We start from the raw sequence: 27,952 nt of genomic DNA, 5'->3' as shown, positions 1-27,952 counted from the left end.
AGTGGTTCAACATGCTTTCGGGCTTTGGGCAGCTTGCGTCGGTCTTATGGTTATGTCTGTTTGCTTTTCACATAGTATGTCCTTTAGTGCTGCCCACATTGTTGAGCCTAGTACTGGAGGTTACAGTTAGCAATTGCACAGATAACATACAACCATAGACTGTATTGTATATACAGTGGACGCAGTCATCGTGACGTCACCCATCGGTTTTTGGGCTGCTGTTATGAAGCCTTGAGTTTGGCAATGTTGCCATCTTCTGCATTGGCTTCACCTTTCAGAACCGGAGGATGCCACCTAGTCTAAGTAAATGTGTGTACACACACACACACACACACACACACACACACACACACACACACACACACACACACACACACACACACACACACACACACTGAACTGGGGGAATGTGATTACCTTTGCCTCCCGTCCCCTGGCCTCCAGGTTTATTGTAGAGGTAGATATCACCGTCAGCCAAGTCACTGCTCAAATGAAAGTAGTGCTGCACACAGAACAGGAGAGCAAATCAGCCCCTGGAAGCTCAAACCACACAAGTCAGCATTTATTTCATACATCACAATGAGACTTGTCAAAAATGATGTTAGTCTCTGCCACGGTTTTGCAGAGCTGGAAGCCTCCCATATCTAGGATTTATTCATTCTTAATCCAGATCACTTTGAACAGAGCTGTTTGTAGTGCCCTTGCATATGTCAAACAGTCATCTATCAGTGCAGGGAGGCATTTTAGATTTGCAAGCAGCAATTACTTATTTTTACAAGTCAACAACTCATTCAAAGGAGTTGGGTATCTACTTTGGTAACCCTGCTCCACTAAAGAGACATGGTTTGTTATATAAACAGTTACAACACAGAATAGTACAAATGCGGAATATTGTTTGTTACGTCAGCAAGCCAGCTAGCTTCGAGGGCTACTGTGAGTGTTTAGGGCTGCTGCTAACAATTACTTACATTGAGAATTATACTGTTGATTATTTTCTCTATTAATTGATTAGTTGTTTTGTCTATAAAATGGTGAACGTTTTTTTCAAAAGTCGAGATGACGTCCTCAAATGTGGTGTTGTCTACAACTTAAAGATATTCAGGTATTAAAGATATTGACGGTCACAGAGGAGTAACGACACCGGAAAACATTCACATATAAGAAACGAGAATTTTGACTTCAACTTTTCTTAAAAATGACTCAAACCAATTTTTATTGAAGCTCTACTAGCGTTAGCATGTTGGCCGGCTAATGTGTAAATCATTTGCTCTCCACCTTCGGTAGTTCAATAACTAGCTCTACGAGTAGTAACTAAGTCACCAAGCTTTTAGCGCCACGTATTTTATAAATACAGTGTATAAATAATCTTCCCTCTCTATGGCTTCCTGCTGTGAACAGGTCTCTACACAGACAAAACAACAATTTATGACCTACTTGACATATGTTTTTATTATTTCCTTTAAAGGATAATTCTGATATATGGCTTGTAAAATTAAATTTTTTAACCAACCAAAAGTTTAGTTAAACAAAAGGTAAATGGAAATGTTATGACCCACACTGTTAACATCCATCACAGTTTACAGAGACACTTCCTGCTTCAACTTTGACCTGTTGTAGTTGTGCATGCACAGCTCTCCTGTGCAGTGAGGGCTTATTAGCATCAAATTGCGTGAGTTCACTGTCTGTTTGACCTTAAAATAAAGTAATTTAGACAATTTGGCTGTTGCCGTTTTTTTGTTTTTTTTCATTTTTCCTTCCAATTATCTGACTTCTTGTGTTTCTTGCCCCGTCAGACTTTGTTGTAGCGATGTTGCTGAACATGTTCCCAGATCTCAGCAATTACCTTGCTTTTGCATCAGAAAGCCCTCTGAGCCGACAGAAATTATGTAAAAAAAATAAAATAAAAAAAACTACAACATATGCCCCGAGTTGTAATGAAGCAGAACTTTCCTTTTAAGGTCGACCATCAGATATTGGCCTTTGTCTGTAACTCAAAGAAAGGTTTGATACCCAGCATTGTTGTTATTTTCTAGGCACTCTAGGCCAAATAGAAAGAGGCAAGAAAGACACACTTTTCATCATCATTGGGGAAATTCAACTTTGACAGTGTTGTTAAGCCAGAAACAAGCACACACAGAACCTATAGACATGGAGAGATGTCAGAGCGAAGGGGCTGCCACAAGGGTTTGATGTCCTGCTCAACAGTTAAGAACATTAACATTGCATATTACACTATTAGGTTAATAACACTAAGCCTAGACTAAGGTCTGGGTCGTACCTTGAAGTGGTGGGCTGTGTTGCTGTCGGTGTACTTGGGTACATGTAGGAAGATGAGGAGGTTCTGCCTGAGGTAGTGGACCACAGCGGACAGCCAGGGGAGGCAGTACCGGGGGAGGCCAAAGGTCATCACCTCAGTGGCTGGAGATCCTGATGGCTGGATGAACTGAGCAGACAACACTGTGTGAAGGCTTTCATCCAAAGAAATTGTGCTCTCTGGTTGCCCCAATGGGAATGAAAATTCTGGGAGTGTACACACAACTACAGAGCAGCCAGAAACAACAAAAAGTTCAGTTTCATTTTGTTGACGAGCAATTTACCTCCACATCGGCCGGTGTCAGCTTGCAGTTTCTGACGAGCATGACAGTGATGATGTCCAAGGTGGTCTCATCCAGGCGCTTACGCAGCACCTTGACCAGCTCGTCTGTGATCTCTGGACCTGAGCAAAGAATTGCATTTCAGCGATTAAAAGGTCTTAGCATGTTTCAAACCAAGTTGTTGGACCATCTAAGAGCATCTAATGCACCCTTCCCCAGGGGCACAATCAGAAGACAGTCCAACAGTCATGCCTCCTTAATGAAGCGGCTGGCCAGGTGTGCAAAGGAGTGAAATGGTAGACGATATGGAATGTGGTTGCATCATAACAGGTGGTCTGTATTCAAGGATGGTGCGTTAGAAGAGCTAAGGAAAAAAAATGTTGCTGCACACTGGCACCGAGGCCAAAGTTGAGTCTGTAGGTCAAGATAAGCGGATACACATAGTCTGGTCAAAATAATTAATTCATAAAAAAACATTTCCAGAATCCATTCCCTACTACTGTATGGAGTCTTCTTCAGCAGAGTTTGCCCTGTTGTTATGGAGATAACTATGCTATGGAGATGGTAATGTTGAGAAAAGAGTGTGCTAGATTTAAAAAAAATATAGCACACTAAAAACCCAGCCCAGTGTTGCCAACTCTTTTCTAATGAAAGTAGCTAGCAGCACTAGCTCCAAAAGTTGCTAAATCTAGCAAGAAAGTTGCCAAGTCAGCAACACTGACAGCCCGGTCCCTTCACGCCCCCCTCCAAAGCCACTCCCCCAAAATGATCATTATGAACATAAACAATGAACACAACTATTGTTTGTTCTCACAGCTGTTAATAAGATAGCAGCTTGTGGAAGAAAAATGATCGGACGGGTTTATTACAGTGCTGCTGACAGCCACATACTGGATTTTTTTTTTCTTTCTCTCAGAGCATTTGATTCATTGATTGCTGTCATGAGATGTTCAGCAAAAACATCCAAAACGTTTTCAAAGAAGATTACCAACCCTGCCTTTAAAAATGACGACTAAGCTGTGTCCTTTCAACCATCCACTGAGAAAGCTCTGGAAAAAGCTCAGAGCTTCATCTGTCAGTCAAGGCCAAGAATGAACGTTCATGTTCAATTATGAAAAACTCGCTGTTAGGCAGTATTTGATTGATCAATGCTTCAGATAGTGCTGTGTAATGAGCGTCAATATTTTCTTCTGCTGACAGAAGAGATCTGACGGTGTATTTTACAAAAACACACACACACACACACACACACACACACACACACACACACACACACACACACACACACACACACACACACACACACACACACACACACACACACACGTTCACACGTCAAGGAGGGAGTCAACACAGCTATGCAGTGATGTTGCAAAGTGAAGAGTTCAAAGTACAGTGAGTGGAGGGAGCAGACGAGGATTTTAATGACTTGTGTTTTTCCAGAAGCCGCTGATGTAATCCCAGTCTGTCTGAAACAGGGAGATGCTCCCAGTACAACAGTGCCATCAAGGCATCAGCGGGAGGAACAGCAGCCTGCTCCAGTCAATCTGTACACAATTGCTACCTAACTTAGTTTGGATTTGATATTAGGAGCCCAGCAACATAAGACAATACAGTGTCTAATCATATCATTTACCTAAAACTACACATACTTAATAAGGCAGCTTGGGGGCTTGACTCAGGGTGCTTTAGTTTGGCTAAAACAAACCCCGGTCCGTTTGCTCGGTTAGTTGGTTCGTTTGGACTGGAAGCTGTCAGAAGAACCCTGGTGCGGACCAAACAACCCAACAGAGACCGCCGAAAAGGTGGGTCTGAGACTCTGCTTTCACAACACAAACGAACAGCACCAAATGGACCAACCACAGGATGTTATGATAGCGGATGTGATTTTAACATGATTCCAAAAGATCAAAAACTACTAATGAATCCATCTGCTGATCATGAAGTCTCCCCAGGAAGTGATCTTATTGATCTGTATAAGGCCATGTATAGAAATCAACACACAGGATGGGTATTTTTACTGATCAATAGGTCAAAAGCTGTTCAAACTGCTGTGTTTGTATCCGACTCTGTGTACTTCATTGAGTACATAAAAAGTGTGTGAGAGCGTAATACGCCTAATGCCAAGTTCATGCCCCCCCCTACGTCATATCATTATAATACTTGTGATTATAATCAGTAATGTCTTCAGGAGCTTTGTGATACGGATTTAAATGGAATTTCATGTCTCATTGGAAGGCCGATGTAATCTCGGCAGTGCAGTGCACAAGCACACATAACTGAAATGACTCGGGACAAAAACATCTAAAATCGGTACTCACTTCCCTACTTTGCAATTTTATTTCCTCCCCAAAAGATGTCTAGAGTAGCAGTTGACAAACGCCTCACTCACTGAGAAACCAAGTGCAGAAGAGAATGTTAGCAAAACTGTCTCCAACTCTGGCAGTTTCCCACCCCTTCGTCATCGCGCCGTCGGTGAAGTGGAGCAGCATCAGTCCCCGGCTCAAACCACCGAGGAGCGCCGAGTGCCGCTTCGGGCATTCATTTGCGTTGACTGCCATCCAGCTCCAAAATGCCTCGTCCCACAACACCACGAGCAACACGATTAGCCCAAAGGCATTTAGGGAGTTATTGAGAACTGCTTTGCCATTCATGCGTGATCCGCTCTCGCTCTTCTTTCTCCCTCCTCTCTGGCCTTAGAGAGCAATGTTTGTTCACAAATTATCCACAGATGGAGGGTGACCGTATAAATACCACTGTGAAATGTCAATTTGTGAATTAATCACATGCAGAGCTACGCTAAGTATGGAAGTATTTCATCTTCATACAGCTGTATTTGATCAACAGTAAGCCCCTGCCAACACCCCAATTTCTGTCTCAGTGATTTATAAACACACAGAGATTTTCAGCCATGCAAGCGGCTGAGAGACTGTAATGCTTATTGCAAAGCAAAGCAAACTGTATGATGGATACTCATGGCCCTCCTTGCACGACATGCTATGATACAAGTGGGAGCAATAAGGAGGCAGATCAGATCAGGGGAATTCACAATGACATTGTTAGCTTGCTAATGTTTAGTATAGTGACGTTTACCATGTTCACCAGTGGAGCATGGATTTTTCTTCAGATAAAAAGGACAATGTTCCCCAAATTCTTTGGCAAAGCAACTCAGAATACCGATCACTTGTTAAACGTATGATTACAAATCTTCGGTATTTCAGACTGACGATACTCAGTTAAGCAAAGTAATGAGCACACTTGTCAACATGTTACGGTGATATCTCAATATCTTTAAAGAGGTTTTTGTCTGCCTGTTGGCTGATTAGCTCAGTGTGTTTAAATCTTTCCTTGCAGACTGAGTGTGTCCCAAACACATCCCGAATTACAGTTAAACACACACTTGAGACAAAATACAGTTAGGACTCAACTAGCTTCAGTTTGGGACTGAAAAAGCTCTGTATTCTTCTAATTCTGGACCTGAGACCAGACTCTGACCACAGTATTCTTACTGATAGGCTGGAAAAATGGGTAGGACCTTTGGGCAAGGCTTGAAAGTGGAAATCTTTTGTATGAAGTGCCACATGGCTCAATTTTGGGTCTACTGCTATCCTCTCAACCAGCGAAGGAGTCACTCGCTCTATGGCGTCATCACAAATAGACTAGCTGTTTATTTTTGGGAAGCTTTTGAAACGTGCTGCGGCTCATGTGGTGGAATCACCAGCATTGTCTGGAGTGGCTGCGATCAGCTCTGGCGGTGACATTTGTGTCAAACTACAACCATAAATAGGTTTTCCGGGGATGTACCGGCTGAATAAACCGAGCACACGACTGCAACATTTACCTTTATGTTGCTCAATAATAAAGAGACACTGGTGTCTCAAAGCCGTATTGACAGGAAAGAGGCAGAGGAGAAAAGGACGACATCAGCTGGGACAGTAAGGTCATTGTGGCATACGATACGAGGCCAGGGGGGAAAGGTCATAACCCTAAAGCACGAGTGTGGTTGCTATGTCGATGACACTTAACTCTATAGTTGATGATTGATGGTAAAAATGTTTCAGGATGCTGCTGCCAGAGTCTTACCTGGAGCAAAGAAAATAATCATATTACTACTGTTCTAAAGTCACTTCAGTGGCTTCCAGTTAGTCTTAAGATAGATTTGAAAATCTCTGTACTTGCTATAAATATATTAATGGCTTTCCCCAGCAGACGAAAATATAACATCAAATAGCTTTTGTTTAATTTTACCATGCTATTGTCTTTGTGTATTCTGAATTAAGTGCCTAATGTGCTGCATTACAGCAACCTGTCTTTTAATTTAGCTTTTAAATTGATTATCACAGGAACTCAGCTGGTTCCAAATTCCTAGCCAGTCCCTATTTAGTTTGTTTGTCATCACAGCAACATAAAATGCACGGATGAGTAAGTTGTTATATCCAGGAAACCCACTGAACTCACTTAACCTTTTGGCCTTGTGAACCAGATGTGTATTAGCTGATGTTGATCCCCTTTGTAGAGACAATGTGTAGAAAAAGAAAAACCATGCTCTTAAGTTGCAGAGCAAAAAATAGCAGAAAACACTCGCTACATGAAATGCTCAACCATAATCATCTATTTTCTTATGAAGTAAAGACTCTTTTCTTCAATTTCTTCTACACAGACTGGATAGCAGCACAAATCTCAGCTCTACCTTGGATTTGTTTTTACCACTGCACCATTCTATCATGGATAACGGTTTCTAAAATTAGAAATGTAAATCACGATCAGCTGTTGATATTTCCCAGCTCTTACCTGCGTTCCCCACTCCATGCACCAGCAGCAGGATGTGTTTGTCTACTTGTCCAACTGGCCGCGAGCCGTCCAGAGAAGACCTGGAGCCCTGAGGACAGAGATGACGATGGTGTCAACAGTGTGGCACCAGCACACTGACAACGGCACTAACCCGGAACATTGACACCGATTACACAGACTGATCTTTGACAAACAGCTTTCAGTTAGTACCTTTCAGTGTAGCTTTACCTCTGTGCAGGGACTTGGCATCCTCATGTCACCCACAAATGTGATCATACATTCTAGCCAATCCTGCCCTACTCTTGGTCCTTCACTAATGAATTGTCGGAGATGAGAACATTAGGTAAACATCCTAAGTCTCTGTACCCTTTATAATTGACTTAATAACATCTGTTTGACAAAAAAGGTCTGGGAAATTCAGTTTAAAAGGCCTGCAAATATGGTGGGAGGATGTTGATAATGACATCTGTAACATGTGGCTTCTTGTTGGGTTGAACTTAGCGAAGCTGCTCTGTAATGTTTTCAGTTCTGGTTGTTGGGGGCTCATCCCAGTCTGTGGCTGTGGTTCCTCTGATACCTTTACACTGTGGATGTTTGAGTGTTGCTCTAGCTACCCACAACACAAGGCTTTGTTGTCCAAGTCAAGTCTCAAGTCATTAAAGACAAGTCAGTCAAGTCTCAAGTCACTAAAGGCAAGTCATAGTCAAATCACAATTCTTTGGAGACGAGTCAAAGTCAGGTTTTAACTGAATTGTTGATTTGAATGGATTCTTCTTCCGGCTGTATTCTTGTGCCGTCCAATCTGAGCTTGAGTCTCCTCAGCTTTTGTGTTCAAGTCTCAAGTCAGGTAGAGTCTTCAGGCAGTCAAGTCTCAAATAAGTCATGTCTCATAGCGGACAAGTCCAAGTCAAGTCAGGAGTCCTCAATTTGCAAACTGACTGGATTCCAGGCAAGTGTACAGCTCTGACGGGAAGCAAAACCAGAGGACATGACTGTCTTTGTCGTTGTGTGTGTGGTGCATTTGTTCACTTACCATAAGTTCCTCAGAAAACAAGGGCTCTTGACTCCTAGCGAGCCCAATGGAGCGGGCCATGTGGAGGTTTCCATCCACGTCGGAGTATTTCCCTGTTAGCGATGTTTCACAGAGTCTGGAAAGATAAACACAAGCCACAGGTATCTCTTAAAGGATGTCTCTGTGACAATACGCTAGTATAAGGACATGTCCTTATGATACGTTTGGAACAGTTCCATCCTCTGCCATATCTATCAAATGTCACCCACTGACTATGCTATCCTTATACCTCTCATCTTTATTGTCCATCCCCAGTGTTTACTGTCTTTTCTAACAGTGAGCCATTCTCAAATAACACACTAAGTTTCCAAAAAGTGTTGGAAAATCGAAACGCCAAAAAAGTAAATTACAGCAACAGAACACTAAAGACTGATGATATCTTACAAGAACGAAGGCAGCATGACCCAAATAAAAACAATGTGTCACGCTTGTTCAAGTAAAATGGTCAAATTGTGACAAAGACCAGCTTCATATGGGCTTTCATTGCTGCTGTGTACAACGAATATCCCTGGACCTGTAATATACAGCGAGGTTGTTTATAAGGAAGCGGGGTTTATTGTGATAGAATGGACTCACTACCAACTAACAGCTTGAGTGTTTGACTACAAGGCCACAGAGGGACAGGCAGCCAATCTGAAGGTAACATAAACAGTACTTTCACACTGACAACAATATCATGTGCAATATTACCTTTCAATACCATGTGCTTTCAATATATTATGTGTAATGTAACTTTGTATCACTTTTCAATGTCATTAACAATATTACTCTCAATATCATGGCTTTTCTATTTTAGTTAGTGTTACTTATTTTACATTTTATTGTTATTATGATTTGCTTTTTCTATTTTACTATACTTAGCTCACTCGTAACGTTATTCTATTTCACACCGGCGTCTGTATTACTACTTTTACACTTAATAATTATTATTACTCTATTGTTCATATATGTTTATATTTTTCCTCTATTGTTTTTTCATATTCTTCTGTTGTAATATTTGATCAAACTCTGGCACAAGAATTTCCTTTGTGATTAATACAGTTCTATCTTATCTCTTATCTTATGTCTAATTGAATCAAAGTTGACAAAGTACCCTAAAGAAAAAGAAAAATGGAAGCATTCGGAAGCAGAAGTGTGTCCTGGAACATTATACTAAATGTGATTTTGAAAAAGGTCTATGTCCTTCTATTAAAGTTAATAATTGCAGCCCATGTCAGTTTGTGATAAACGTGATGTGTGCCGCAGTTTGATTGACTTCTGTTGTCAGAACATCAGCAGTAAGGGTCCAATATGAAGGAGAATGATCTGAAGCTGTTTAACGGCTGATGTCGCTTTAAGAAACAGCCCTGTCATACATAACTTATCCTTATTTAAAGTGGTCGACAATGCCACATGATCCATTGTGTTCCATCTTCACCGCTGCATCTTCTTAGTGCACGTCCTATCTTCACTCTCTCCTCTGCTCACTCCCGTGATAAATCACTTTCATTCCGGTCTTGCAAAATGATTTGTGAACTGTGTAAGGATACAGGAGTGTTCTCTCCAACCTCACAGTTAACAATGTGATGTGGAAGCTTCACCATCTGGCTCGGGGCCATCCGCGAATGACATTTACTCGCAGGGTCGTGTTTGACGGCGGTTCAATTTCCTCTCTCCCATATTGCTGCTTTAAGAACATCTGTGGGGGGGATTTTTTTCCCTTCCAGCGTACTGATGAAAATGTTCCCGCAAAAAACTCTGTTGCCGTGTTGCAACGGCAAATGTGAGGCAGAGTAAAGAAAGATTGAAATCCAGAGAGGAAGTGATAAAGCCGAGATTGAATAGTGATGAGAAAGTCTAACCTGAGGTAGTAGACTGATTTGGTTGTACGCTCCTGGTAGACAAACATGTTCTTCCTGTTGACCACACAGAAGGAGTTGAGCACGGAGCGCAGGGCCTGCATCGCTGCGACAGGGAGACAACAACACAGATGCACAGATTTAGCTAAACAAATCTATTCTTTTTGAGAGGAGGATCATCTCTATATAAAACCAAACATTGAGGAGAGGTTTGTTAATGTGAGAACAAGATGTTTGTGGCTGAAAGCTGCTTGAAAATAACTTCTGGCACACGATCACAGCAAAAAAAATGTAAGAAAAACACAATTACACGCTAATCTGCACACAGTCCACCTACCAGCTCCCCTGCAGAGGTACGAGTTAAGTGCCTTGCACAAAGGCCAACTCAAAGGACTCTTACCTCACTTTCCCTATACACTGTATTTTACAGGTTGTGTAGTTTTCTAATGAATTCCTTGAGAAGGTAACTGTACTAGCTCAGGAAGGATCTGTCAAGCAAACAAGGAGAATAACGTTTGGAGTAATAAATTAACATTTACTTGGGTTTAAATGAATCTCTGTCAGTTTTTTTTTTTTTTTAAATCTACAATTTTTTGATTGGCAGAGTCAGCCCATGGATGTATGACAAGAACTGGATATTACGTCATCCAATTGTGCCCAATACCTGTGGTATTGCAGCAAAAATAATACCCTTTTGGCCCAAAAAGCATTTTCCCCATAGAACACCATTGAAAAAGAGACGTCTGTAAAACTGTTGACAGGACATCTAAAACTGCAAAACAGGGTTAATTATGACTCTTTCCATTAAGAATTTTTGATCCATGATGGTTTTATATCTGGTAAACTTTTCTCGAGCTGAGAAAAGCAATTTAGAGATCTGTGACGTCAACACAATGTCTAAGGACTGAGTGTGAACCTGTGGGCGGGGCCAGCAGGAGAAACACTGCTGCGTTATCAATTATCAAAAGGAAGGCAAGAAAGAAGTATTTGAAATTCACCTTGTGTGAATTGAAAAAAGAAGAGCAGATTCCTCTCAGGCTCCGCCCACTTCAACATTTCATGTTAAACAATTTCTTGAGTCATCTTCAGCCGTTCTACAAAGTGAACACACTAACTGCAATACAAAGAACTCTGGATGTGCCACTCACCCCTGGACACCCCCATGTTGGCTCCCATCTTGAAGCGCGGGTGAATGTGGATGATTGTGCTCCACACCACGTCGCAGGAAAAATGTCCAGGGATGAACTGCATGGTGGCTGCCAGGTAGTCTCTGGCCTGGTAGCTCTCCTCCGTGTTGTCGTCTGTGACATCAGGGTAAGACATTAAAAAATATATACAATAAAGGGTCTGTTCGCCAAAATGACTTAAAGTATGGCTATGTTGTGACTCACCGTCGGAGGTGTTGAGCCGCTGCCTGTAGAGAGACTCGTTCTTCCAGATGTCTTCCTCGCTCTCAGCCACCAGCAGAGAGTTACACACATGGCTGTCGTGCAAATCCTGCAGCAGCATGCGCTACACAAACGAAACACACAATCACATTTGTATTTAATCACATGCATATTGCGTTGCTTCCATCCCTTTGCTCCTTTAATTACTGTCACAAAATACTTCATTTGCGTGCCCATCAGTCTGTGGTGCAGTGTGCAGAGTGCTGCAGCAGCTACCTGGTTGACTGTTCTGCAGATTTCGCCGATCCTCCTGACCACCATCTGATGTAGGTGTAAGTATTCAGGCAGCTCCTCCTCCTTCTTCTTCTCCAGCTCCTCAGCACCGGCCTCTTTGCCTGCTGTGAAGCACCTGCAACAGACATGTATGGGATTCAGAGAGCGTTCGGGATCGAGCGCGTGACAAATCCGTCCACGGAACTGTGCCGGGTTTTGATGAAGCTACACTCTCAGACACTTTCCTTTGAGAGTAAATGACCTCACCGTTTTATAAAATGTTCAAACAGAAATGGCTGATGAGGTCTCAGCAAGTGTCATAGTAGATGAATGCAGGGTGAACATTTAGTTTTTTTACTTCTAGGACTAAAAGAACAAGTGGAAATGTGTCATTCTGAGAAATCTCTGAGAAGCTTTAGAAATACAGGCCACAGATTACAGGCTCATTATCAGATGTTAAAGAAATAGAGCAGGAATCAGCTCGAGCATTCACAACTGCTGCATTTTAGTAGTCATCGACCACTGCCAAACACTTCTTTTTATTTAAATTTGAAACAAATGAGCCACGATCTGATTGGACAAAACCCAGCAAGCTTTTCTGAGCTGGAGCTACTGGCTGCAGTGACAGCAGGAGGAACCGGCACTGCTTCAATACTGCCCTGGAGAGTTTGAGCGTCAAACACTTAATGTCCTGCATTCTGGTGAAGTTTATATTTAAAATAAAATCACATATATATATTTTTTACAATTTATGGTGGAAATGTTCATCTATGTTAAAGGAAAACACACAGTTCAGGCGTCCTGTGACTCAGAGTACATCCACATTCCTCCGTTTTCGTTTGGAAACGCATATGTTTTGCTACGGTTACACTGAGCGTCCACACTACGGCGGCGTTTTGGAGCACCGTAAACGGAGGAGTTTAGATACGATCCCGAAGCCGGATAACTTTGGAAACTCCGGGTAGCGTATTCGTGTGGACGGACGGAAACGCATAAGTTTGGAAACGATGACGTAACACCCGCGATCGACTACCAGGTTAACTGACAACTGATTACAGGCATTGCTGACCTTGTTGTCTTTACTAGCAGCTGTTGTCCAGTTAAAGTCTGCATGTCTGCGGAGGAAACAGCTGTTATTGTAGCGATCAGTGAGCGGCGAGAGAGAGAGAGAGAGAGAGAGAGATCAGTGAGGAGAGAGAGAGAGAGAGAGAGATCAGTGAGGAGAGAGAGAGAGAGAGAGAGAGAGATCAGTGAGGAGAGAGAGAGAGAGAGAGAGAGAGAGAGAGAGAGAGAGAGAGAGAGAGAGAGAGAGAGACCCGCAGCGCTGTAACTAACGTTAAGTCTGAAAAATAAAACTTATTAAACTTTCCACAAACTGTATCTGTTTGAGTTTATAGAGGAAGATTTGAGAGAAGATCTTAAGTATCAAACACGTACTTACGATCATTAAAGACTACTTTATTACTCTGGTTGCTTAGTTACAAAATACGACAATCTACTTCCTGTTTACATCAGCGCATGCCCAGTGTACGTGAAGAGTCACGTGATATTCGTTTCCAGGCGTGTAATATGGACGGAGATCACTTCGGAAACGATGGCTGAAACGCCGTGTGGATGGAGATCGTTTTCGTTTGTAATGTGGATGTAGCCTCAAACTGCAGCTCGCTCTCAGCACTCCTACGATCACAGCGACACCCCACAACGGCTGCAGACTCATGTCATTAAAGCAGCACATTTCCTCCGTCACACACACACACACACACACACACACACACTTTTTTTTAACAAAATGTGTCATGATGAGCTCTCAAGTGCCGTGTCAACACCTCGTGCAGACGAGGTACACTTTGTGTGTGTGTGTGTGTGTGTGTGTGTGTGTGTGTGTGTGTGTGTGTGTGTGTATGTGTCTGAGGATTGTCTGACCTGGAATGGGAGTAGACCTTCACTCTGTCCTGGTGGATCTTCACAATGAGCCAGAAGTCGGGCATCAGAGGCGACTGACACTCCTGTTCATCCAGGGTGGGGCTCTCACACTCAGAGTCACTGCTGCCGCCATCATAACCTTCAAACACAACAGATTCAAAGTGGCGAAAAGCCGACGTTTTGGTGTCATCATTTATCTTCATCAGTGAAGTCATGCCGGGTCTGTAAGCCTTGGTAAGAGACACTTATACACAGCAGCCGCAGTGTCAAACAGCTTGTTTTATCCATGTCAGTGAAGTCTTTCAAACTGTTTGTGATTGTTTGAGTATCGAGCATTAAATCAGTGGTGTTTCACAAGGCTCACAGTTGGATCTATTAAGAAGTCACTTTACCAGGAGCTATTTCTGCCTGATTCAGAAAATGTAATGATGTGGATTGTCCACAAGATGATGCTGTTTATCCAGGTGAAATGTACAATATAATGGAACCGTGTTCAAGACGAGCTGGTGAGTTCAAGATGCAAAATAGTTTTGCATCTTCATCAAAAATTCAGTTAAATGTATTGTTAAAAACAAACTATTTAGATTTAAAGCTGGGCCAACTGACATTTAAGCCAGAAGAAATAGACACTACACTCGACTAGTAAAGCTTGACTACAGGGCAGCCTTCTAGTTACATGCTCTTACACTGGGGAATGAATTTTGATCTCAAGTGTGGAGAATGTGGAAGTTATAGGTAACTTTCATACTGTGGGTCTGTATTTTGTAGACCTGTCTCGACACTGATCGTGACGGTCAGACTTCCTCCGTCTTGGTTACTTACCCTGCATGTCTGAGTCCAGGCTGCCCTGGCTGGAGACCACACTCTGGACTCGACTCGGCCTGAGTTTGCCACAGCCTGAGGAAAGAGCAGAGAGTCACGAAACACAGCACAGCGGAGATGAGCTCTGTTATATCACACAGCCTCAGAGGACGGCTGGAGACAAAAGACAACCCTGTCTCCTTTCTGTTTTTTTTGTGGACGGTAACATGATAGAGCTGGGCGACATCACCTGACAATCAGCTGTCACATTAGCCTCTGTAATGATGAATGGATGATATCTTCAATAATTAATTAAAATTAGGAACAGATTATCAGCCAGCAATCTGAGCACGTCAATGAGAAACATAGACCGACCCTTTCTCATAGCAACTTTGACCATGGTTACACTTGTTAATGTGACTTTTCTGATCAGCTGTGTCCACATGTGTGTTTACACTTGACACTTCAATGTGACCTGCCTGATCAGATGGTGATCAGCTGTAAAACAGTGGAGAAACATCTCCCTTAAAATCTTTGCTATCTTTACTGTTTACAGGTGGAAGCGAAGCCATGCTTTAGTAAGGCGTTCCAGGTTTTTGTGCATAGGTCTGAGGTGTAGAGGTTTGCAGTGTGTCTGCTGGACTCACTGTGAGAGGCCGACTGCATGGACTCAGCCAGGCTGACACTGGACGGCGTCTTAGGGGGCGAGGTAGGATCCGCGCAGCGTTCGGTGTTGAGCTGGGGGGCACAGAGCTGACCTCGGTCCCCCACCACGCTCGCCGAGCTCTGAGAAACCGCGTCGTCGGCCTCGGGCTTCAAGGCTTCTGCAGCAGGGTCAGCGGGAGCGTCAGCAGCAGCACTGAGGGACTTCTTGTCTTCACTCTGCAGTTGGACAGAACACTCAAGTTTCACTTTAATGTTTCATCGACTGGAACTCAAACTTCAACAAAGGACATCTTGCTCTTGTTATTCTCCATTTAATTTAATTCCTCATTGTTAAATATTCTTTATTATCTGCATTCCTTTTAGAAAATAGTTAATAAGTTATGAAATAAATTATTACCACTATTACTATTTTTATTGTTTCGTTCTTCTGTTTGTTATGTAGCTTTATTTATATTTTATTATTATTGCCTATAGTTATTAATAGACCTATTATTATGCGAGTTTACTTAATTGATTACCTGGACAAATAGACATGACGCATACATCCTACTGTTTTGTGCATAAAGCCCGTTCATAATTTCATAGACGCATATGACGGACAGGTCATACAATCCATTATGATTTATGGCAGGCATTCATAGTTAGTTAACAGAAAACCTGCTGGATCTGACTGCACTTTAAATGCCATTAGGTTTATCAGGCTCCTTTTCTCCACAGCACAGTGGAAGATGAGAAAAACACATTCGTTACGGAGGAAAAAGAAAGCTCAGCTATTGGCTAACTACCATGGAGCATCAGCAGACATCTCAATGAAACTAAACTCAACACTCAGAAGGATCATACAAATGCAGGCATCGAGTCTCATTGTTTCACATCAGTGTGGAACGACGTGTCCGACCTCGCTGTCCGCCTGAGCCTCTGCTTCACTCTCCAGCACCACGTCCTCCACCGGTGCTGCGGCGCCGCAGGGGTGGGTGCGCTGCTGGGGGTCCGCGGTGCTCTCCGACAGCTTCTTGGCAGCGTGGATCCTGTGGGGGTGCAGTCTGCTCAGGGACATGTAGAAGAAGCTGCCCTGTTCTCCGTTCAGCACGTAGCCAGAGAAAGACATTCTGCGGAACTCCTGCGGGATCAGACATTAAGCCATCAGAGATCCTGACTTTGTGTCCAAACACTGATTACTCACTGTCCCGTTAACAGATACCCAAGTCCTTTTTGAACATCATACATTTAGATTTAAGAATTGCGGCTAATGAGCCACCATTTCATATTTTCTAAATAAATGACAAAAATATTATCTTTTGCCATTTTTATTTCCTGCTGTGCCGAAAAACCTACCAAACCATGACCCCGAAACCACAGAACTTCCACTGTGTAGTGTTACACCCCTACAGAGAGGGAGGCATTGTTTCCTTTAAGGCGATGGAAGGCTTTTATTGTGAAACATCTGCACAAGAAGTATTGAAATAAGTTTAAAATGGCAAAGTAGAACCTTGTGGAATTGATTGAGTGAAAACAGTATATCTTTTAAAAATTAAATATGATCAAATATACATATAAAACTAGTTCATTTTTAAGAATTCACAGCAGGACATAAACAAATATGAATGTGTGAAAAAGCTCTGAAAATGAATATGAAGGTATTGAATATATTTAAAAACTACCTCAGCATGATAAGCAAACTAAAACAGGAGAAAACACTGTGCTTCAACACCCCTTGAGTCGCGTGCGTGCGTGCGTGCGTGCGTGCGTGCGTGCGTGCGTGCGTGCGTGTCCTTGCCTCTCTGAATTTTTCCAGAGACTGCTCCGGCCCGAAGACAAACTGAAGCGGGACATCTTCGCAGAGACAGTGCGGTCGCCCGATGGAGCGCAAAACGTGCTCGGACACTTTCTGCAGCGTGGCCGAGCTGATGACCCGAGAGTGACGTAGAGCGGAGACAATCTCATCCTCCAGCAGCCAGCGGATCTGAAACACAGAGAGAGCAAAACACAGACCAGCTCATCACTGCTGTGTGTGTGTGTGTGTGTGTGTGTGTGTGTGTGTGTGTGTGTGTGTGTGTGTGTGTGTGTGTGTGTGTGTGTGTGTGTGTGTGTGTGTACCTTATTGTTTTTCAGTGAAGAATAAAAACATAAAAACATCCATTCTAATATCAAGACTAAAAGATGCATTTATAATCTCTATGTTCTACACAGTATGCAAGAGAAAAACATGACGAGTGTGGATTTTGAAGTAGGAATGCACGATTATGGCCGAAATGATAATAATAAGAATAAATAATAATAAACTGAATATGCTGTATTTTTAACTGATAGCATATTTCTGAACTGCATAGGGGTAAACTGCATATTTGAGCTTCTCTCCTAGACGTTGTATGTATTACATGGTCATCTGGGACAGGTCTGCTTTGAGTCCCCAGAGTCAAAGCTAAACATGGATGAGCATTCAGTTTTTATGCGCCATGCATCTGGTACAAACTGACAGAAAACTGCCTTGTATTAAATCATTTCTTACACAGCACTGTAACTTTTATTGTTGTATTTTATCTTATTCTATTTTACCTTGTTTTGATATTCGTTTCATAATGTGATTAATTTGCACTTTGTCTTAAGATGGTTTATGTAAAGCGCTTTGAATTGATTGTTGCTGAACTGTGCTATATAAATACACTTTATCATTTGTTGTGTTTTATTGCTGTGTTGCCGCTGTGATGGCTCACATTTAGAATAATAAGACTCACCTCGTCCATTGTGGCCAGAATTGCTAACTTGTGAGGAAGTGGGAGTTTGGATAAGGGATCACTGGAGACTCTGATAGAAGACAAGACACGTATCAGAAAAAAAACCAACCTGAGAATAGGAGAAAGTCCAGCTCAGTATCGTCCTGACCAACAAGCACATATGTTGAACAAGCTCACCCGTCAGCACCGGCTCCCCTCAGACTGTCCAACACCGCCATCAGCTCCTCATCGGAGCGATAGGAGGAGGGCTGTCCTGGTGAACGATTCAGGGACACACTGCTCTCTGAGGTGTACCTGCACACAGAGGGGAGGTCCAATGTGTGAACAACTTCATGACTACTTTAAAACAACTCTTATAGATATGTCCTCTACCTTTCATGAAGTTTCGACAGAATTCATTTAAAAAATACAAAATAAATATTATTTTCTGTGGATACAGTGTTCCATTAGACATGTTAGCTCAGCTTCACACTATTCCACTGATTGAAAGTTGGCGGCTCTAATACGCTAAGAAATGATGCAATGTGCTGACAAACACACGCCAATTTAAAGGTGACATGTTATGCTAATTCTCAGGTTCATACTTGTGTTTTGCGTTTCTACTAGAACATGTTTGTATGCTTCAATGTTCAAAAAACTGTAATTTTCCTCATACTCTGTGTCTGAAGATACTTGTATTCACCCTCCATTTTAGCGCCTGTCTCTTTAAGGACCCCTCCCGCAAAAGACCAGACTGCTCTGACAGGTCAGCGTGTTCCGGTCTTCCGCTGTCGCCGTCTTCACAGCGTCACTGGCTACACAGTTTAGTGGCACTTCTACCAATGACTGTAGAGTTGTGACATAACAACCTTATAGAAGACCAAGGCTCATTTTAAACATGTCTGTAAGCGAGCTGTGTGCATTTCTCTGTAGATTGAGCGTTTCTGATATTTTCAGTATTTATATAGTACCTAGACCTACTTTACATATAAAAAAAGAAATGTAAAAATATATATATATATATATATATATATTTTGGGCCTCAGTGATCTACACATTGCATTTTGGTGCATATAAAGAAATTTTGTTTGTTAACTCCACAGAGGATCTTTAATAGTGCAATGTGATCTGCAGAATTTGTGCCTAATTTGCAGAAATTCAGGCCAGGCGGTCCTGAGATACACGTAATAAAACCCAAAACCCCAAAAAATTCTCTTTTCTTGCAAATCTGCTGATGTGAGGTGGCTTGTTGCTCACACTTTGACTCACCGGTTATGATGGAAATCAGCCATGACTTCGATCTCCAGAGGTAGAGTCAGGACAAAGATATCCAGCGTGACTAAGAGCTCATTCAGATCCACAGACTGCAGGGCCTCAGCATTCTCCAAGCAGGAAATGATCTCACCTGCAATCACACAACTGAAATAAGCACCGCAACAAAACAGTCTCAACTCTTCAACTAAATATTTTAAAGAGGGATGATGGGAGGACAAAACCAGCTGCTTTGATGAATGAATGATGGTGGTCAACTTCTGAATACAGTAAAAAGACTCTTGTGCGTCTATTCTGGGACGAAACCACCGAGTCTGTACTCACCGAGGCAGGTAGGCAGCGTCTGTATGGGCATGGAGCCGTGGCAGCTCTTCATGTTGACGGAGCAGGTGACGTGAACAAACAGCGGCGGCATGTCCAGCTGCGGCCCCTCGGCCTCCAGCAGGGAGTCTCCCTCCAGGATGCTGAAGGAGTCCTGGTCCTGGTTGACCGTGTTGGAGTCCGACAGGGACTGGTCGTCGCCCTCACCGCGGCGCCCGGCGCCCGCATGCTCCTCGTACTCCACCACCAAATCGGTGTCGCTCTCCGTCATGATGCAGCAGCCGGAGAAGTTTTCTACATGCAAAAAAACCCAGTAACGGTCATTATCATATCACTAGATGAGGTGTAACAATGAAACGACCATAAAGCTAGTTATTACACCATATAAGGACATATTTCATGTTTGTAATGGCATATAGGCTGTGCATGAACAAATGTATATTCCCTTTGTTTCCCAAATAGTCACAAAACACAGATATGTACATAGATCATCCTGCATGATTTGGGAGGTGTAGTTCTGCTGTGTATTAATGATTACAGATATATAGCATGAGAAAATGTTAACATGTCCTACAGATCCCGGAGACTCTGAGACCTCAAGCTGAAGTAACTTCTTACTTCTAAAACATGTCATCAGCTCAAAATCAGGTTTAGAAGTAATTCTCATAGACTTATGACGTTTTGATGTATTAAGCTGTTAAAGAGGACCCAGAGTCTGCAGGACCTCGAACACAACATCAGCTTTAACCCATCGTTAGCCAGATAACTTTATCCTTACCTAACTTACCTTTAACGTAACTTAGTTCAATGAAGATTTTCATTGAACTAAATGTCTGTCAAGTCACTATGTATGGCCAAATGAGGTAATATGGTGACTACGGCAATGTTTCTGCACAATAAGTGACAGTTTTCCATCAGCCAGCCGTGGTTGGTCTGCCCGAGGCGGTAGGCGGAGCTAACGCAACAGAACTCACTTGTGTGTGAAGCAGCATTCGTTTTTTTCTCGTCTCTGCTAGCGTTGCGGGTAAACGGTTACTTCGACCGGACAAACAAAAGACAAGAGCGATGACTACAGATGATGAAACTAATCCAATGCCAACTGCCGACTGACTGAGTTATCCTGACTTAACTTAACCTAACTTAGCTTTACTTGCTAACCTACCTTAATTGATAAAGTGAATCAGAATCTGTCCCATGATGCTCCTTTCACAATGGCCAATGCAACTGATGTAAGTTTTCTCTTACACGCGTGTCTGTTTTGAGGTTTGTTGTTGTTTTGCTGAATAACTCTACATGTGCATTCATATTTCAACTGTCTCAGCCTTAGAATGAAACAATTAGAAATACTTTTAAAATTCTTCATTAAAAGGTAAACATTTGTGAGCGCTCCTCACCGTCCTCAGTAGCTGGCTCAGCCTCCGACACCAGCTCCTCACTGGGCCTCCTCCCTGTGTCCCCGTCCTCCGAGTCCTCCTGAGGAGACAAGCCACAGGGCAAAGGTTCATCCAGTCTAATCGTTTCTCTTTCACTGCCAGGACATCAATCATTTTACAGCATCTCTTTGATTAGATTTATAAATACACATCCCAGCCAATGTTAATCCACAATCATTTACTTTTTCTCTATAGGATCTCTGATGTTCATTTTCATCTTTAGTGATAATGAGATATGAAAACAAAGCAACGCCAGTCCCCTCAAAACACAAGGATGACAATTAGATTGTCAGAACACAACTGGGTCGACTCACCTCTCTCTTGCATGAAGGCGGGCAGTAGAAGAAGTAGTGTGGGTTGGAGGGTACAGTTTTGAAATACTGGGACACGATCCCCATGAATTTATCCTGTGGAATAATTAGTATTAAGTTCAGTTTCACCCCATTAGCTTATTAAATTAGGTAGGGTGTAAGCACTGACTACAGGTCTACACATATGGTACCTGTATGATGCTGTGCAGATCTGGATACACTTCACACTTGGGCTGTGTTTGAAGCAGCAGCAGAGGGAACTCTGGGATCTTAGCCGTCTTGGACTCATCCAAGATCAGTGGAGTTGTGGGAGCCGAGGACTTCCCTCTGGATTCAGGTTCACTGGCATCCTCCATGTCAATGCTGTAGCCAAAAGCATTCACATGAACAACTGTGTTAGCTCATAGGAAACTGGCTGAAATGTAAAAATATAATGAGACCTTAAAAGCATTGATTGTGATTTTAATTGTCGGACCGATGCCGTCATTATTTCAATGTCACCATTTCAAACAGTTGGAGCCTGATTTGATTGTGGTGGAAAAATGTGGTTATGAAACAAAAAAATCCTTCCATTCTGGCTATATGGAGGGATGAATGTCTGATTTTACATAGATGTGATTGGTTTCTCTGGAGTCTATTATGGTTGAAATATCAGCCTATAAATAATACTGTTAATAAGAAATTGAAAATAACTCCTGTGCTTTCTATAACTCCTCAGTGAGTGTGAATAAATCACCATGTAGACTAAGTTGCACTATCCGAACTAGAGGGACCATCAGAGCAGCGTCTTGGCCACAGCCTCAGAGAACGTAGCGCTATCAGAAAGCTAGATATATTTATTTATGAACGATTTTCTTTCAAAATCAATAGAGGGAGGTGGCTAGAAACAGCTGTTTGCATCTCTCTCTCTCTCTCTCTCTCTCTCTCTCCCCCCCCCCCCCCCCCCCCCCCCATCTCCTTATCGTCTCCCATCATATACTGTTATATACTCACACTGTATACTCTTTTGGCTCTATGTAATACACGATGTTCAGTACACATTACCTGGACGAGGAGGCCATGGCGAGCCTGTCATCTGGTCGCTCCTCCTCCACCTCTCCAATGATGAAGGTGGCAGGGCTCCTCGAAGGTTTCGGATTGCCCCCCCATCCTGGGGTCCCGGGGTGCTCCCTGAAGACCCGGATGTGTCCACAGAGGGTCTGCAGGAAGGAGGTGACGTCGATCTCCTGCAGGGATTCCTCGCAGTAGTCCATGGCCATCAGGACGTCCTGCGAGCTGATGCTGTAGGACTGCTGCAGGCTGCGGTACACACCTGAGACACAGCCAGGATTTTGAATAATGGCCATCACACACCGGGGGAACAAATGCCAATTTCTGACAGTTGTAATACTTTTTCAATAAAAGGTCTGAATATATTCCTGCAGGCAGACGACCAACTCCAAGGATCCTATTGACCAAGAGCAGCATCTGACAGTCTGTCTGAGGTAAACTGTATAGCCTCAAACTACAGTAAACTATTTTATTCAGTTTAGTGAAATGCTCTGGGTGAATTTGAGTTCCCTCTGATAAACAGTTACACATTGTATATGTCTAGGGCTTTTATTGTGAAAGGTAAGAACGGAAGAAGTGGACCTGGGCTTTGTCAAGATTGAAAGGAGTAATAAAGTTTGGCGCCTCGGTTCATACTATGGAGCCTCTGTGTTGTTGTACACTATAGTGGACATTTTGAATATGTCTGTTCAGCACAACATGATTGGTTGATGCCTAATCATGACAATATATTGACATGCAAATGAATTGCTCCCGATGTGTAAAGGTCTTTAGTCTTTAAACACCTCTTATTTAAGTTCTCTTACAATTGCTTAATACGTTTAATTATTCAGCCTTGGAACTGATGCATTTATTTATGGTCACATAGATATAAAAACGTGACAACATGCTTCTAGATGAGCAGAACACGCACGTCTTTTCTGTCTGATTATTAATGAGATAATGAGTTTATCAATGATTTGATCATGAAGCTCCATTTGTGATTGAAAAAGTTGATTGTTTATGATCAGATACTTTTCTTAGATGCGGTAGAAAAAGAATTTAGAACTCTCAATTTGTCCATTTACCTCCTTGTACTTGTGACTTCCTTTAATGCTATTAAGAAGTGTACAAATAGCTCCCTCCTCAGAGAGCTATTTACCGGGAAAATACCAGACAGGGCTGTGTAGATTTTGCACATTTTACCTACATAATGTGTCACTAATAGTTCCATAACCTCCTCACCTCTGACGTAGCTCTGGTGGTAATGCTCTTGCAGCAGGCTGCAGTAGTTAGCGAGCTCCTTGTGTTTGTGAGCCAGGAGGTCGTTCCAGGGGGACGGACTGCTGCGGTCCTGGGACAGTGACCTGCCAGAGGACACACGGAGACGGGAGGCACGCACGCATCCTCGGTTAGAGAGACTAATAGATTTCCAATAGATTGATGTTAATGCTTATGACATGTGTGTGTGTGTGTGTGAGAAGACAATGTGAGACAGTTTCGTGTGCTGTGCATAAGCATTTTGGATAGCTTTAGCCCACATCTCCCACTACAGGAAGCAAAGTCCAAGGAGCCAATAAGCTGGTGAAGGACAGCTGAACCTCCACAGCATGCGTTTGAAAAACAAAAGATCAGGACAAAAGGGAGGAAAAAACATGAAACGGTTGTAAAAAGACCTCGATCACCAAAGTGTTTTCATCCATGGAACAGCAAGGTGTGAAGACAAACTGCGGCAACATCCACACATACCTGCAAAGCTGCAGTTGTACCAACTGTAGAACAATACACAGTGATAAAAGTAAACTAATCGTCAACGAGAGCTTCGTGAAATAAAAGGCTGTGAGAAAGACGGCGAGCTAGCCTTCTTTGACTGTTAGGGTGTACCAGCTGTCGGGGCGGTAAATCACAAAAATACCAATTCCCGCTTAAAATTTTTGCTGTGCTATTTCCTATGTGCATGTGGTGTAAGCCTGTCATATCCCATCTCCCAAATTACACAAGAAGCCAGAATGTGTCTCCTCTTCAAATTGGCCTTTTCACCTACCACCTAACTTTAGTTTAAGAAAGGTTCACTTTAATTTAAAGGACAACAAAAAGTTGAATTTATAAGCCTTCTCAATCATTTTATTAATCCGATCAAATGAAACAATGTCAAAGGCTGTAGTTATTCCTGTTGCAAATTCACCAGACTCCATACACGTGGGCCATCACCACCATGTGCCAATGAAAAAACAGACGTAAACTGACACAAGGCTTCATATTTGACTTCGCCTCCGACTTCCTGGTGAGGATTCTTTTCTTCTTCATGAAAGTCTTGTGTGTAAACTCAGGACAATGACAGACAGAAGACACCTGACTTTTTGACCAGGGCTTTAGTCAGCAGTTCACACACACTGAACAAGGCTGATTGGGTTATTTTGGAAATAACGTGCACTTAGTGGATTTGGGCCTGTGTAACTCCAACACTAGAGCTGGGTGATAATTCAATATGATAACGGACGTCTTTCAGTGGAACCACAGTGTGATGAAATTATACATAGAGATATCATGACGTACAATTATGTCATCGTAATTCACGATAACAAGCACATACTAACTCGACTTTCTCTAACTATGGTCTGATTACTGTGTAATTGTGTGCATGCATGTAGTGCATCTAGTGTACAGCTAGAAATAGTTAGCTACCACCAAATCCTACACGATGCCCCTTTAAATCTGTGTTCAGTGTGTGGCAGTAGTGCACTTGCTGTGTGTGTGTGTGTGTGTGTGTGTCGACACAAGCCTGAGGAGGAAGCACAGACAGGCCTGGGGAGAGAGCCTACAGCGTTAAGAGAAGCAACACTTCTGAGCAGCGCCTCAGCGCACAGAGAGGGAAGGAGAGAGGAGCCACAGAGTCAAGCTACCTGAACTTCATCTGCTGACACATCTCCCAGGACTCAGCATCTTGAGCTCTATTCTCACAGAGACACACATGTTAACGGGGCCACGGCGCACCTTCTGGCAACATTCATGGGTCACTTCTGTCATACAATGGTGGGGGAGTGGTGGGATCCTCCATGTTTATTACAACTTATGTAGCTTTGCCGGTTATTTCTATCGGTTATGATAATATTGTACTCACCAAAGTGATTGCTAAAGGTTGGAGGCAAACCAATAGTTTATCCAGGTTATCTAAACCAGTTTACATGCACAAGGCAGCTAGTTTTGTTTTTTATGATGCACAGGGATGTACATCTCTGTACATCATAACAGTATTCAGGTTTCTGATACAGACTCATTTGACCCATTGAGAATGACTAAACGTTGTGGTTTAATCCCCGGTAATGGAAAACAGTGACAGTATAATGTCAATATAACTTGAGTTAAGGACACTCCTGGCAGAAAAAACGTTCAGAAACCTGGATAAGGTTTTTAAATGCTGCAGTACTCCAGCTAGCGTATGCAGGATATGGTGTTTACATGTTCAAAAAAACATGACTACCATAATCCAAAATCGTTGACAGCATACTCCTGCACATGCAGGCACCTCTCCTGGTGGAATCATCACTACAAAAGATGTTTGCGTGTATTAGAAAACATCTGTTTCATTGATTGATTGATTGAAGTCAGGAGCTCAAGGAGTCACGTCAACTTCGACTCTCAAGGAGCATTTGCGTGCAAGTTGCCATTAAAGTTTAGCGGAGGTTTAAACTTGTACTTTGCAGAAACACAACAATACAATGAGGAGTTCCAGTCAGGTCACCGTCAGATTCTGAGCCATTATGTTTCTGTATGTACATTCACATATCGTCTTCTTCACATGTGCTGGCTGAATTCTTTTTAGTGATGTCAGTGTAGCCCCAGATCTTGAGAAGGACCTTGGTGAGTACAATGACATCATTACTGATAAGAGTGGTGCCAAAACTACCTGAATGATTAAAAGGACGACACGGTAAGTTTGCAATAATTCTCACTGCAATGATGAATTCTGTTCATTATCTAACTTCTGATCGAGGAATTAGCTGATAAGTTAACCTCACATATGACCAGATTGATCAAAATCTAAATCTAATATCCAGATCAGCGCCGTACTTCCTTAAAAACCTTTTCACATGAGCGCCAATTAGATTTCTTTCTGCCTCGGCCTTTCATTCCTGCAGGCGAGCACGGTACCTGAAGAACACGTCCCTGGGCTGGCGGCTGGAGTTGGGGTGAACCAGCTGCTCCTTCAGGTGCTCCAGGGAGCAGTTGTAGACGTAGACCGGACACCTTAATTGGCTGCCTTCACTGGTGCTCTGCTGGGACACCTGCCTGCTGAAGCTGATGTGGAAATCTGCCTTCTGTGGTTCAGAGAACTGGACGCCCTCTTTTTCTCCCAGATCTGGAAAGTTCGAAACAGCGATATCGTTCACCTGTTGTGTGCAAAATCTTCATCTCAATGTGCTAACAGTTAAGAGTGTGGCGATGCTTGACTTTAGCCTTTAAATCATTTTTGACTGGACTACACCAATTTGGTGTTGGACCGACCTGAGCCTGGGGTCCCAGTCTCAGTCTCCGACACTCTGCTGTCCCAGCTGTCCTGGTCCGGGATCAGAGAGTCGGTGGGCCCAGCCTGGCCATAGGACCGCGGTGAGAGCGTGGGGGACCTGGCGGTGAAGTGTCCGCTGCTGGAGCTCCTCCTCAGCTTGTCGGACAGACCAAGGCCAGACTCGGACCTCTCCAGCCCGCCGTTGGAGCCGGACAGGGAGTCAGCCTGGGATTTGTTGCTGGGGGTCAGAGTGTCATCATCCTGCATGCTGACGTTGCTTCGAGGCGCCGCCTCCAGCCCCGACGCCATCAGCATCAGGATGTCTGCGAAACAAACACAGAATATCCACGTTTAACCGCCGCGCTGCTCAGAGTTCAAAACCTAAGAGGACAACTGAAGGCGTACCTGTGAAGGAAGCAGGGAGGAAGGTGAGGATGATCTGCTGGGAGCTGATGTACTTGGCATAGCATCTCCACTGTGGCGTGGAGCAGCCCCTCTCCCCCAGCGGGGGCTCCTCATCCACAAGGTCTGCATTACTGAAACTCTGAGGAAACACATGTTTACAACATTACAGCACCTGTGAGGACATATTAAAGGTTTGGAATATTCCATTTCGGCCAATAGATCCCTTGGAATGCTACAAACTGGCCCTTTAATGAAGTAAAGTTACTTTAAAAATGTATTTCGATACAATTACTAGTTACCTTTAAAAAAAAAAAAAATGTTGTCAGCAACCCAGTTCAAGTATCACAACAACATGACTTGGCAAGTTTTTGTTACTTTCGGAAAATCTCAATAACGAATATGCAAATAAGGACAAGAGAAAAGAGAGATCAATAAAATGACTTTTTATTCAACTTTAGGACTGATGTTAACATGTTTTTTTAGACTGCAGTGGTAATTTAGGCAGTGTTGAGGTTTGGGAATGCGCTGCACGGTTTCCTAAGTTGGAGGAGAAGAAGTACTCTTCCTCTGTCGATGTTGTTACCTGCCGTAGCAGGAAGATTCAGGTTTACCGG

At 42.9% G+C, this 27,952-nt stretch overlaps 1 protein-coding gene across 1 annotated transcript in view; it reads right to left on the bottom strand.

Moving 5' to 3' along the window:
* szt2 (SZT2 subunit of KICSTOR complex) overlaps window positions 1-27,952 on the bottom strand; it is a 92,983-nt gene that overhangs the window by 48,923 nt on the left and 16,108 nt on the right. Inside the window, exons 24-50 of the mRNA XM_068707778.1 lie at window positions 27,339-27,477; window positions 26,933-27,256; window positions 26,579-26,786; window positions 25,330-25,377; window positions 23,672-23,793; window positions 22,442-22,709; window positions 21,589-21,760; window positions 21,401-21,493; window positions 21,048-21,126; window positions 19,657-19,947; window positions 19,330-19,465; window positions 18,259-18,375; window positions 18,082-18,151; window positions 17,124-17,309; window positions 16,245-16,466; window positions 15,328-15,562; window positions 14,702-14,776; window positions 13,880-14,018; window positions 11,960-12,092; window positions 11,687-11,807; window positions 11,444-11,596; window positions 10,299-10,401; window positions 8,419-8,533; window positions 7,386-7,473; window positions 2,598-2,716; window positions 2,279-2,443; window positions 418-502 (exon numbers count right to left, since the gene is read on the bottom strand). Of these exons, the coding sequence (XP_068563879.1) occupies window positions 418-502; window positions 2,279-2,443; window positions 2,598-2,716; window positions 7,386-7,473; window positions 8,419-8,533; window positions 10,299-10,401; window positions 11,444-11,596; window positions 11,687-11,807; window positions 11,960-12,092; window positions 13,880-14,018; window positions 14,702-14,776; window positions 15,328-15,562; window positions 16,245-16,466; window positions 17,124-17,309; window positions 18,082-18,151; window positions 18,259-18,375; window positions 19,330-19,465; window positions 19,657-19,947; window positions 21,048-21,126; window positions 21,401-21,493; window positions 21,589-21,760; window positions 22,442-22,709; window positions 23,672-23,793; window positions 25,330-25,377; window positions 26,579-26,786; window positions 26,933-27,256; window positions 27,339-27,477 (4,006 nt within the window). The remainder of the gene's footprint in view (window positions 1-417; window positions 503-2,278; window positions 2,444-2,597; window positions 2,717-7,385; window positions 7,474-8,418; window positions 8,534-10,298; window positions 10,402-11,443; window positions 11,597-11,686; window positions 11,808-11,959; window positions 12,093-13,879; window positions 14,019-14,701; window positions 14,777-15,327; window positions 15,563-16,244; window positions 16,467-17,123; window positions 17,310-18,081; window positions 18,152-18,258; window positions 18,376-19,329; window positions 19,466-19,656; window positions 19,948-21,047; window positions 21,127-21,400; window positions 21,494-21,588; window positions 21,761-22,441; window positions 22,710-23,671; window positions 23,794-25,329; window positions 25,378-26,578; window positions 26,787-26,932; window positions 27,257-27,338; window positions 27,478-27,952) is intronic.

The sequence above is a fragment of the Cebidichthys violaceus genome, unplaced genomic scaffold (assembly GCF_023349555.1).
Source record: "Cebidichthys violaceus isolate CVI_PGR_0920_01 unplaced genomic scaffold, fCebVio1.0.p SCAF_13, whole genome shotgun sequence".
Lineage (NCBI taxonomy): Eukaryota > Metazoa > Chordata > Actinopteri > Perciformes > Stichaeidae > Cebidichthys > Cebidichthys violaceus.
Note: the sequence above shows the minus strand (reverse complement) of the source record. Positions and strands in the feature narration are given on the sequence as shown.